Here is an 11,891-nt window from a genome sequence, read left to right as displayed (position 1 = left end):
ACCTATTGAGCTACAACCTGTAGTTCTTTCAGAAAACTCAGGAGCAAGGCAGGAGTAGTTACACACAGGTAGGAATCAGATGCGGGGTGGCAAAAGGGAGAAAGTGTCAAGTGCCCCGAGGCTTACAGATCTGCTGGACCTGGAGCCACAGGGGCTGCGTTGGCAATGCCCACATCCGTGAGGTCACAGCCAGCTCCAGGAGCAGAAAGGCCTTTCATGAACGGCAGGACAGCCAAGCCGGTCAGCATGCAGGGAAATACCTGACAGACTGTGAACAAAAAGTGATTTCTGTTCTCAGCTTCCCTCTTCCTGGGAATATTTTGCAATTAAGCAGAGAGCTGATTTACAGGCTTGCAGACACTGCACTAATAAATCAGGCTGTGTTGGCATCTCCCCCTGCCTGAGTTAAAAGAATTGAGGTGTCCATTGCCTAATGTCAAATCCGTTCTTTTGCTGCCCAGACCAAGGAAAAAAAAATTAACACAATCTCTTCACTGCCCCAGAAAGCACAACAGCAGCCCCAAGAAAAGCTGGAGGACTAAAATAAAGCCATGCATGATCTCCAAAGACTGGGAAGAAAGAGTGGGATGGCTGTGGCACCTCTGCACTGCACCTGCTGCTCAGAGGCATCCCTGGATCCTCTGGCAGATCTGAAGCCTTGCGATCTTTCCAGTGGGCTGGAGAGGGCCCCTGTCACCACTGCTTTCCGTAACATGCAGGGCTCTCTGCTTTTCAGCTAACAGCTACACCCACAACGTAATTCCTGCGTGCTTGGCAGAGAAACCCAGGTGCTAAATTAAAGGGGAACTTATCTCTAGACGCAGAAGACAAAGGAATTTATGGAATTTATGTTTCCACTGGTGTTTTAAGGCTCACAAACTCCAAGAAAACTTGGGCTGGGCTAAATTTAACCTCCAAATTCTAATGTCTAACTGACAGTGCGTTCCTGTATGCGTTCCCACCGCCGGCTCCCTGGCACTGCTGGGCTGCCCGGTTGGACTGGACCGAACAGACCCCTCCGGCCAGAAGCAGTGGGGCAGAGAGACTGGCAGGGCACAGAACCCGACCCCGCAGCCGTTCACACACCTTGCAGTGAACATGCCATGCCGTGCCGTGCCGTGCCAATCGGGCGGGTCACCGACAGGGAAGAGGGCGAGCAGCGGCCGCCCGAGGATGTGCAGGGAGGAGGGAAAGCTGCGTGACGGCGTGTGAATCACGTTTCGCCGGCCCAACAGCTCCCGGCGGGGGATAAAAGCACCGGCGGACAACGGGGCTGCACAGCTCCCGCAGCACCTCCAAGCCGGCACCAGCCATGAGCCCGCACCTCCGCCTCCTCCTCCTCTTCCTCCTCCTCCTGGCTGCCGCTCTCTGCCGGGGTAAGTAGCTGCGGGCTGAGTGGGGGGCACCCAGCCGGCCGCCAATGGGTCCTGGCAGGGATGCATGGGGTGGGATGGGATGGGATGGGATGGGATGGGATGGGATGGGATGGGATGGGATGGGATGGGATGGGGTGGGGTAGGATGGGATGGAATGGGGTGGGGTGGGGTGGGGTGGGATGGGATGGGATGGGATGGGATGGGGTGGGGGCACCACGGGGCCCCGCAGCCGGGGCTCAGGCAGCGCCTCCCACCATACAGGTGCACCACTGGCCGGGGAGCTGCGCTGCCGCTGCGTGCGGAGCGTGGCCGAGGTGATCCCGCCGCGGCGCTTGGCCCGCGTCGAGTTCGTCGCCGAGGGGCCGCACTGCGCCGTGCCCGAGGTCATGTAAGTGCCCGGCCCCGCTCCGCACCCTGACCCCAGCCACGGGCTCACTCCGGCCCCGCTCCACACCCTGGCCCCATGCTCACCCCCCCTCGCCCCGCAGAGCCACGACGAAGCAGGGACAGACGCTCTGCCTGAGCCCCTCCGCGCCCTGGGTGAAGCTCTTGGTCACCAGGATCCTCAAGAGGTACGTGCCGCGGGCCCGCAGAGGTGCTGCTTTCCATACAGGGATGGGCACGTGCTGACCTGAGCCCTTCGGGGGCCCACGCTCGACTTTGGGCTGGGTTTGGGACCAGCATGGGCATGGTGGGAGTAACAAGCCACCTTCTGCCGTTGAGTTCTATGGGGAAATCTGTTTAGTTAAGCCACAAATTTGTCCAAGAAGTGGCTTTCTTTGTTGGGAAGAGAAAACCCTGCGGGTCAGATAGAGCATCCGCAGCAGACGCCTGGTTAAATGCAAATCGAGCCGCAGTAGCGGGCCAGGGTGGAACACCATCACCATCAGGCATCTTTTCCAGAAGACACATCTCCGATGGGCCTTACTATCTGAGGCATGAGGAAAGGTTTCCTGACTGACTTGATAATTTGAATTCTGCCTCTTGCAGTTCACATAACCAGCTCTGAGGGGAGAACATCTCCAGGTGGAGCTCCCTCTGTGTGCCAGAAGACACTGGGAAATGGATGTGGAAGAAGATAACAGCCTGACTCTCCTCTCCCCTCGTATTTATTACTGCTTATTCCTACGTATGTATTTATTGACTGAGTTGAGGTGACAGAATCCGGCTGACGCGCCTCTCGGTGACCTTGCTGCAGTTCTCAAATCCGAGCAGCCCCACCTCCGTGCAAGCTCCGTCTCTCCAGATACCACCTGCCACCAAGTTCTCACGAGTAGCACTGATGCTCAATAAGATGAGCCCGCTGTGCAGAGCGCTGGGCCAACGTCTGCAGATAGTCTGATACTCGGAGGTTTGAACGGGTAGTGCTGCTGCTGACAGTGGGTAATCCGGTAATCCTTCCCTTGGAATAAACTAAGCCTGGTGCTGCCTGGCACTCTGAGTGCCCGTTCAGGATTACCTGGGAATAACGAGTGGTCAAAGCAAGCGCAGCTCTGTGCTGCCGTGCTCGATCTGCTGCCTCGGGTGCCTCAGTGAGCTCAGACCATTTTTCCAAATCTTTTTTTTTCCCGCTATAACTTACTAGAATTTACCGCAGAACGCCGCGGATCTTTTGGCACCAGGCACCGCACAACGAAATTACAGAGAGCTTGCTCCTGAAGTCCCTACTCAATACTTAGGACAGTTTAAGAATTTCAATGCGCGGTTTCAGGCCAAGGATGTTTTGGTTTCTAACAAGATGATGTTGGGGTTGGATGGGTGGGGTTTTTTTTGGTTTTAAATGAGTTTACATGTAATTATTTGGTATTTATACGCAAGAGGTAAAGGAACAGTAAACGTTCTGAAGAGGCTTAGATATTTTATGTCTACTCGTATGGCATACTGTCAATTCGTCTAGAATAAGAAATTTTCCTTGTTCTGCTTTAGAAAAAACATCTTTATGTAAAAGGTGGATTTATCAGGAAATGATAAGGTAATGAAATACAATGCAATAAAAATATTTTCTTGTTGAAAAAGACACTGGATTTTTCAGTCAGTTCCATGTTCTGATGGCCCTGGGTACCTGCGTGGGTTGGCCCAGCTCTCTCTGAAGTGTCGGGGACACTTTGCACTCAGCCAACGTGCGTTTGGATTCAGAGGTGTGACATTTACACCCAGAGCTGCCCATGGGAAGAGAAACTAACCCCAGGATGGATACACTGAATCCCAGTAAGCCCCTGCAGCCAGGAGGAACTGGTGTTCTGGTTTAACTTCCAGTGGGGCCGCGCTCCAAGGTAACAGGTTTTGCTGGGTAGGAAGGAGCAACAGTGACGGCTGCGGTAAGAAACCGTGACAGTTTACACGTGGAAACAGTAAACTGGTTTCCCGAAAAAGAAATCATTGGGGTCCTAGCTGTAGCAAGGAGCCCTGGCACCTTGTAAAGCAAAGAATCTCCATCTCTAGATTCTTTTTCTGGGCATGTTTCCAGTGCAAACAATGCCTTCAGTCACTGGGTGCAGAGTGCAGGTGCACTTCTATAGTGACAGAGAAGTCAATTGCTGTTTGCTCATCGAATTCGACGGAACCTTATCGGAGGGTATAAGCCTCTCCTGGCCTTGTTGGCACGACTGAGAGTCATACAGTGTTCTCCTGTGGCACCCGGAGAAAGCCGGCTCATCCTCACACCCCAGTCCAGCTTCTCTTGGAGAGAAATCACTGGAAAGCAAATTCACTCGAACGAGGATTGTCCTTGCTCCTTATTTCTTCCTCGATGCCAAGCAAGTAACTGGATGTTACGTTTTCGAGTTGTGGTCATAGAGAAAATTCTTAGTGAATTGTGAAAACTTCTTAATGTATGAAATAACTTTTCTCTCCAGGATCCTCAACAGGTACCTGCCGGGGGCAGCGCGCCGGGCGCTGCCGCAGGGACGTCCCTGGAAAGGAGCGGGGCAGCTGTGGCTGCAGCCCCTGGGTAAAGCAACCACACTTTTGGTGAAGAAATTTTTCCTAATACCCAATCTAAACCTCCCAAATGGATGCCTCTTTCCAAGACAGGACTACACAGTTCCCATTTCCAGTGGATCCTGTTATTACGCTGAAACCATCCACCCTCCTGACCGTCCCATTGATTCTGTTTGTCAATATATGCCCAGAGCCCAACCTCGTTGGTTTTGCAGGGGCTTTTCGTGTTCATTGAGGAATTCCACGGGATACTCCTCTGCTGGTTTCAGAGCACGAAGCCCTTGCTGGTCCCAGAATTTATGCATTGCCTTGCACCCTAGTTGTTTTCCTCTTAGGATAAGTTTGAGATGATTTCAGGTGGTGGTAACAAGCGCATTGGGGCTGAAGATACCCGACCAGGAGATGCAGGTTCCTGCACTGATTACAAAAGCACAAGCATTACAATGTCACAGAAGTGTTCAGACACAGCAGGGCAGCCCTGCGGTTGCTGCCTGCTGAGAATGCAAACACATGTGCCTCCACATAAAGGAATGAAGTCAAGCTCTGTGCAAATAAACACATGGACCAAAGCTGAAAGGCTATTTTGCAGGAAATGTTCGTAACTTTTAAGAAAAAAATAGTTACAGATATGCATAGATCTTTATCCCTGTTTTTGGATTAACCAAAGATACTTTTCTACTGTGAACCATTTGCTCCACAAAAACCCCTAAAGTTTTCCATCATTTTATGAAATAACCTCAGTCGTGAAAATAATCTTGATGTTGAAATCCTATGGGTTAGAAATTAACTCCACCAGACTTAGGTAAACTGTGGAATGAGGATCTTACAACGTGCCATTGTGTATATCTGTCTAAAGCAGTTGAAAGTGATGAATTACTAGTTTAATCAGCAACGCACAAAGAACAGCCTGAAACTGCCAAAAGAAGGCAGTGAGAAGGGGAAAGGTAATTCCAGCAGGGGGTGATCACTCATTCTTTCCTAGTATTTTACTGTTTTCTTGGAATTAAGAAGGAATCACAGCAAGCACAGTGGCTCCAACCTACTGCTCAGTTTCAGGTGTGTTAGCACAAGCTGCTTCCCCTCAGATTTTCCCACTGCTTGTTCTGGTTGTGGCAAAAGGCAGGAGTGAGAGTAATTCTATCTGTACGTACGTAAAGAAGTAAATCCTGGCGTGTACCAGTGTCAGACTGAAGACACGGAGGAGTTTGTTCTCCGTTCACCATAAGAAGGCACAGAGAACAGTCATGGATAGCAAGACTGTAACATCCCTCCTGATTCCGTCTTTTATGGGCAATTTTCCTGGCAAGAAAATTAAATTTATGTTCCTTTGTATTACAACTTTTCTGCAACATGGTTTAGCTAAACAGAACGTTTTCAAGGAATAGAGGATTTCCATACTGGCACTGTCTTGAGGCAGCAGGTCAAGAAAAATATATTCACGGACCATCAGAGTGGGCCTATTTCTTGTCTTCCATTATTGTTCTGCTAGAGGAGGTTCACCAATTTTGGTGAACTTGTCCCTTAAACATTCTGAGAAAAATGATATTACAACCAGGGCCTGAGTAGTGGTAGCCTGCAATAACTGTGTGGCATGTTGCATCACTATCACTTTTCAGACTGCTTTTATGATAACAGGCCCCAAGATGAAATCACGGAATATTCAGCTTAGTTTGAATCAATCTATTTCTAATCAACAGCCATCTGTTACAGCTATTTCCTGAGATGCGTGAGGGTAAAAAAGAAACCAAACTCTTCTGGGAAAGTCCAAAAAGTATTTTGTGGGCAGAAAGCATGCCAAGTTTAGGGGTCTGGAAGCAAGCCTCAGCACCATATGGATGCTTGCTCCTACTGCGCCCTGCTCCTATGACATAGGGATGACACACATCTGCAGTCTCTCCTGAGCCAGAACAGAGCTGGATGTGGCCAACCTCCAGGCTGGACAACTGGCTAACAGGACACTGGTATCATTACACACACCTGCAGTGAAGCCCTGGCACAGTCTTTGGGAATCTCCTTGTCTTCTCTTGAGCAGATGTGATGATGCTGCTCTGCTGTGATGCTCTGTGCTTCCCAGGGTCTGACTGCCAGGAGCATTTCTTTCTGCTTTCCATCAGCCAAACGGAGCACCGGCAGATTCAGCTGCGCAGAAGGTCAGTGAAGAAGGGAAACTGGGAGATCATCACATCAAGGTACAAGGACCAGCACAGGGTGAGGTGAACGGGTTTGCTGTTTGCTCTGAAGGGATGTCAAGACTATCCACAGTAAGGGAGGACTGACGAACTGACGGGGATTTGAGCTTCTGCAGCCCTGCTCATCCCAGTAAGACTGTGCTTCCTGAGGGTGTGGAATCTTCCCGCTCCTGTCTGCACTGGCCTGACTCATTACAGCATTAGTTTTAGCACTCGAAATTATTACCCATGTCATCATAGGTCAGAAGGAAATGTACCCTTCTGATGCCAGACGTAGGAAATTATGTGGGATATACTGATTCACTGCAAGGAAAATTGTATATTGATAAAAAGCCACCTGTGAGGCTTGTGGCACCCTCCTTTCAATAGTAAACCAAAACGGTGAACATGCATGTAATTCTTCAGTCATATGCAGAGTCAAAACCAGAAAAGAAATGTAAAGTTTTTTTAGTCATTTTGATATTTTGAATACCAGCACTTAGAGGTGGAAAAGCCACTTCTGTCCAGCGCTTCATTCCAAGCCACAAGGGAGCAAACATCCCTTGGGCGGCAAGACAAGATTTCTCGGTAATGACAATATCTTTGTTAGACCAACTACTTCATGAGGGAGAAATAAGTGTATAGAGCACAAATCCTTCATCGTGCCATTTTTATATGTCCTTATATAGTGACAATACCCAGGTTATTTAGCTGTCTGGCAGAGTTTTGTATTTTTTTGACAGAAAGCTCAGGACGCACTTCAAGAACAACAGTCTCAGATCACTGTGTACCGCAGGCCACGTTTCACTCTGTCACATTAGTACAACAATGAGTTCCACATGGATGGATGACAGCAAAAAAATACTTTTCTTAACTTTAGAGCCTTCTTCAGTGAGGAACGGAGTCTCCGCTCTAGAGGAGGTGATGAATTATTATCCCCCCCAGCTTAACGATGGGGAAACTGAAGTCATAAATACCCCAGAACTACGACCAAGGTCTCCTCCTACTGAAGGGTTGTCCTCCCAGCAAATTACCACATTCAGGAACCTTTCCTACCATCACGAAAATCTTCTCTTGCCAACAAAATAGAACATTGTGGTAATATGATTAGAAAATTTTCCAGGCAAACGTGCTCTTTGCCAATTCTTCAGCCTAAATGGAAGACAAATCCCTTCCATTGCACTTCTACATACTGTCCAGCATGGAGGAACGGTAAAACCAGTTCTTACTGAGAATTACAATAAAGCACAGGACAGGATGCACGTTTCTATCAAAGAGTTGTCACAGATTTTTATTCTTCCTCTCTTTGACACACAAGGTTTCCAGCAGAAGGATTGCTTTTGGGCTGCACTGTAGCAAAGTCTTGCCCTTTTTGTTTCGTGCAGAGCTGCAGCTTAGCACTTCAACAATCTTTTCTGTATTATCAGCCGTTTTTCCTGGGAAGGAAAGCTGGGTAGTTAAAGGGTGGGTGCCTGGTGCTAACGAGAAAGACTTCCCTAGAGCTCTTCCTCAGCAGGTGTGCTCTGGCAAAGACTGTAATTTCAGATTCCTTAAATCTCCTGGGAATTTTCCCATCATCTGAATTATTGGTCTACTTTACCAATGACCTTCTGTCCCACCTCAACCGATGTCACATATCTCTGTCACAAGGTGTGAAAAGCTACACCGACATCACTAGAAAATAGTCTCAAACTTCATATTTGTACTCAGTTCAACCTGGAAGTTGCTCTGCTGAAGTCAACAGAATCATACTACAGGTGACTGCAACCTGTGGATGCCTTTGCCTCATCACTGCAAATGTCCAAGTACTTGCCCCGTGGATGAACTCATTAGTTAATATTTACTACCAGTAGCTTACTGAACTATGGAAAATACCAGTTCTCTCTACTTCTGTGCAACAGCAATTTTTTCATTTCAGGGTTTTTCCAAAGGCACACCCTATTTACTAGTCATCATCTCTTAACTATTAGCAACATTTTCCTTCCGTGGCACATGAATAATAGTACATGCAATGGTAGGATGGCATTATGTACCTTTAAACTGACTACTGGGCAGGAACTGGGTAGCACATTATGATCAAGCTTGACTGTCATCTCTCCCTAAATTCTACTTTTCTGCAAGAATGCTATTAGACAAACTATTTTTGAGATTAAATCCTCCCCATGCTCATTCTGGAAGATTTTTATGTATGGAAAGCTTCAGTCACATCTTTTCAAAGACAGACGAGTTGTTTTAGCCAAAAGTACAAGTATCCTCCACACACATACCCTGCTGGTAATGATGTGGTTTGATGAAAAATGAGAATGATTGAAATGAACAATGTCAGAGCTGACACATCTTAAAAACCTATTTAGAAAAAAAAAACAGCCTAACAAGGAGATGGATCAGGGAATGAAGACGAAGGATAATTGTGATTTGAAACACACATTTCCTAGACTAAATGTTGTTTTCAGAAGTGATGTAAACATGTCAATGTCTAAGTCAGCCTTAAAGCCAGTAGTATCTATGTAAATGAGCTCATAGCTTATGAATTTAAGATATGAGTAGTATTTGGTAGTAAAACTTGCTGAGGGCACTTACTCTGAAATCCAAATGACTTTTCCCAGTTCATTCTTACCACTTTGCAAGTAAGAAAAGGCCAGTGTTCACACTTGTAGTAATACCAATGCAATTATTAATATTGGTTATACTATTCTAGTTTGGCTTCACAATTCCCTGTTGAGACAAGCAAAGTGTCACTTGCAAAAAGTAATATTTTACAGCGCTATTAGATGTGGACATTCAAGTTTAGCATTTTTTGGAACTTGCGGAGATTTACTAATCATTGTCAGGTTGCAGGCTGCCAGTGATAAGGAAATCATTATTTAAACTAAACCCATGACAGCACATATTCAGAACCACAGCTTTATTACCCTTTCTGCTCCTCCTGCACCTACAACACTGAGGTGAGGATGGAGGGACGATCCTAGAGGCCAAACCTGAGTCCTATGAATAACACCAATGTTTTCCAAAGGGCTCAGCACCTGCCAGTTCTTTCTGAAGTTGGAAGAAGGACGTGAGAGCTAATATTCAGGCATGTCACTTCAAATCTTGGCTGAATTCTAAGACTTAACAGGCCCTCTGCATTTTGAACCTACTTCAGAGATGAAAGCATATTAAGATTTGAGTATTATTGCATAGAAACATATCCAGAGGACTTTTTTACAAAGTTAACAGGGTCAGTTCCCTATTCTGCCCCATTTCTCTGCTACAAAGTGGATTAATCCGTGCACAGAACATTCAGTAGAGGTGGCTGTCATGCCAACCACACGCCCCCTACCTTCTGCAGACACAATAAACCAGAACAGGCCCCATTACTCTGCCTGATCAGTGCCAGCTGCATCGTTACAACATCCACCGAATCCTGATGTGTTCAGGTATGTGACATTGTTCTCTGATCGTGACAAATACAGCCATACAGAAACAATCACGACATAAAACATATGTCCTAGTCTTTGTGCATCCTGCCATTTACTTTTTGGTTTGCCCTTCAGTGGTTTGCTTGAAAGTATTGGGGGTGTAATACAGATCATTTTTTCCACATGAATTTACTGTGACAGGGGCATGCCAGAGGGACGAATGTCCTCTTGATTTATAGCAAGACGGGCAGATGCCCAAAATCTGGTATTTTAAGGTTAGAGTGACAAATAGGGCTCTCCTGGGAGCATATTGTTACACTCCCAAGAGCCTGGAGAAGGAAGTGCATCCTATTTAGAGCAGTGCTAGATGAAAATGTTTTTGCTGAAAAGCCACTAGACCAAATGACCCACATGAATCTTGTGTGTGTTAATGCCTCAGGATTGCACAGACACAGCTGCCTGGCTGCAGCCACCAGGCTGCAAGGAGAAGGAAGGTGGCTAAGCCCGTAACTTGTAGCCAAGTCATCGCAAAGGATGTTGGAAATGTCAGAAGCTTACGAGAGTCTCCTATGGATAACGGGCAGACATATGGAAAAAAATCCACGCTGTTCACTAGCTCAGGCAGTCCACGCAACACAAATCATTGGCAGTACAGGAGCAATTCTGGGAAACTACGGCCACACACCCAGTCTGTTCCTGTCTTCTTTCCTAGAACTAAGTTTTTGACTACTGTCCAGCACACGAAGCTGGGCTAGATGGATCTTCAGTCTCTTCCAGAGTTGCTGTCCTTATGAAAGTCACTTGTGTTTCACTCTGCAGACCACTGCTACTAGTTGAAGTTGGATTTATCCTTTATCCTCCTCATCTCTCTTGTGGAAAACTGGCACACGGATAGGTGGTCTCTGACTGCATCCCAGCAACAGAGCACTCTGCGTTTCGATGAACCGGGGCAGAGCAAGCTAAGGCATCTGAAAAACTTTCTTCTTCACCAGCACTAGAGAACTGCTGTAGGTAAGCAACGTCTGCCCCTGGCCTTGGCAGTGCCAGAACACACCCATGGATGGACAGCATGAAACATGTTCTTCCCTTTCCCCCACCATTCCCTTCCTTCCATTAACAGATGATGTGAAATTACCGCTCCCTCTGCACAACCTTGAGAAAGTCCTGCCTACACTGGCCACCACTCAACAGACTTGAAGGCATCTGCACGCATAATGGTTTTCCTCCAGAGGATGGTGTCCATCAGAAATCACTGTCAGCACACTGTCCTGTTGCAACATGTCCATCTCAGGAATAGTATGGATTCCAGAGAGCTACACCCAGCTTCACCTGACCAGAGCAGCAGATATTTGCAAAATCCCAAGTCTCCAGGGCAGAATTTTCACTTTCACTTCCTGGTGCACACCAAAGACTGGGTCTAAAACACTGACAACAACCAGTTTCCCTCAGGAGTCGAAAGACAACATACCTCCTGGAAAAGATGCCTATTTTACACGTTATTTTTGAAAACTGTGGATCAGTGAGGACTGCTACAATTCTCCCCTCCTACTCTATACCATATGTTTTTCTTTGGATGCAAGCTTATCTACTACAAAAGCAATGGAAATATCTTCTTGTGCAACTCTGGATTTTTGCCTCCCACCTAATTTTCAGGGTGGAAGAATATTGCCCAACAAGAAATGATAGTATAACAAGACACATAAAAAGCCTCAGCTTTTTTTTAAAGTCCTCATGGGACTTAGGACTTCTTGACATCAGTTCTCTGAAATTCTCAAAACACTAAGTGTGAGTAAAGTTAAGCTTGACAATATCCTAGGAGCTCCAGATAAATGCCTATATATAGTCAGATGCACACAGTCATAGCAGCCTCCTGTTGCAACTTAAAACTGGATGTAACCCTTGCAAGCGTTTTTCTTGGTGTAAAAAGCGGAATTGGAAAGAAGGTTTCCATGTAAAGTTCCAGCTGTTAGTGATTACCCTAATAGCCATTGTGCTTTATCGTAATAAAC

At 46.9% G+C, this 11,891-nt stretch overlaps 1 protein-coding gene across 1 annotated transcript; it reads left to right on the top strand.

Moving 5' to 3' along the window:
- Positions 1–1,312: 1,312 nt before the first annotated feature.
- Positions 1,313–2,385, top strand: LOC147528660 (interleukin-8-like). Its single transcript, XM_086611957.1, has 4 exons — positions 1,313–1,376; positions 1,638–1,764; positions 1,865–1,948; positions 2,367–2,385. Exons 1-4 carry the CDS (start codon positions 1,313–1,315, stop codon positions 2,383–2,385), a joined length of 294 nt encoding a protein of 97 aa, XP_086468083.1.
- The last annotated feature ends 9,506 nt before the right edge of the window (positions 2,386–11,891 follow it).

Source organism: Tauraco erythrolophus, chromosome 5 (genome assembly GCF_009769465.1).
Source record: "Tauraco erythrolophus isolate bTauEry1 chromosome 5, bTauEry1.pri, whole genome shotgun sequence".
Classification (NCBI taxonomy): domain Eukaryota; kingdom Metazoa; phylum Chordata; class Aves; order Musophagiformes; family Musophagidae; genus Tauraco; species Tauraco erythrolophus.
Note: the sequence above shows the minus strand (reverse complement) of the source record. Positions and strands in the feature narration are given on the sequence as shown.

Coding starts and splice junctions, on each gene's coding strand:
- LOC147528660 (XM_086611957.1), top strand. CDS start 1,313: ATGAGCCCGCACCTCCGCCTCCTCCTCCTCTTCCTCCTCCTCCTGGCT. Junction 1,377..1,637: donor GGCTGCCGCTCTCTGCCGGG/GTAAGTAGCTGC, acceptor CCCACCATACAG/GTGCACCACTGGCCGGGGAG. Junction 1,765..1,864: donor TGCGCCGTGCCCGAGGTCAT/GTAAGTGCCCGG, acceptor CTCGCCCCGCAG/AGCCACGACGAAGCAGGGAC.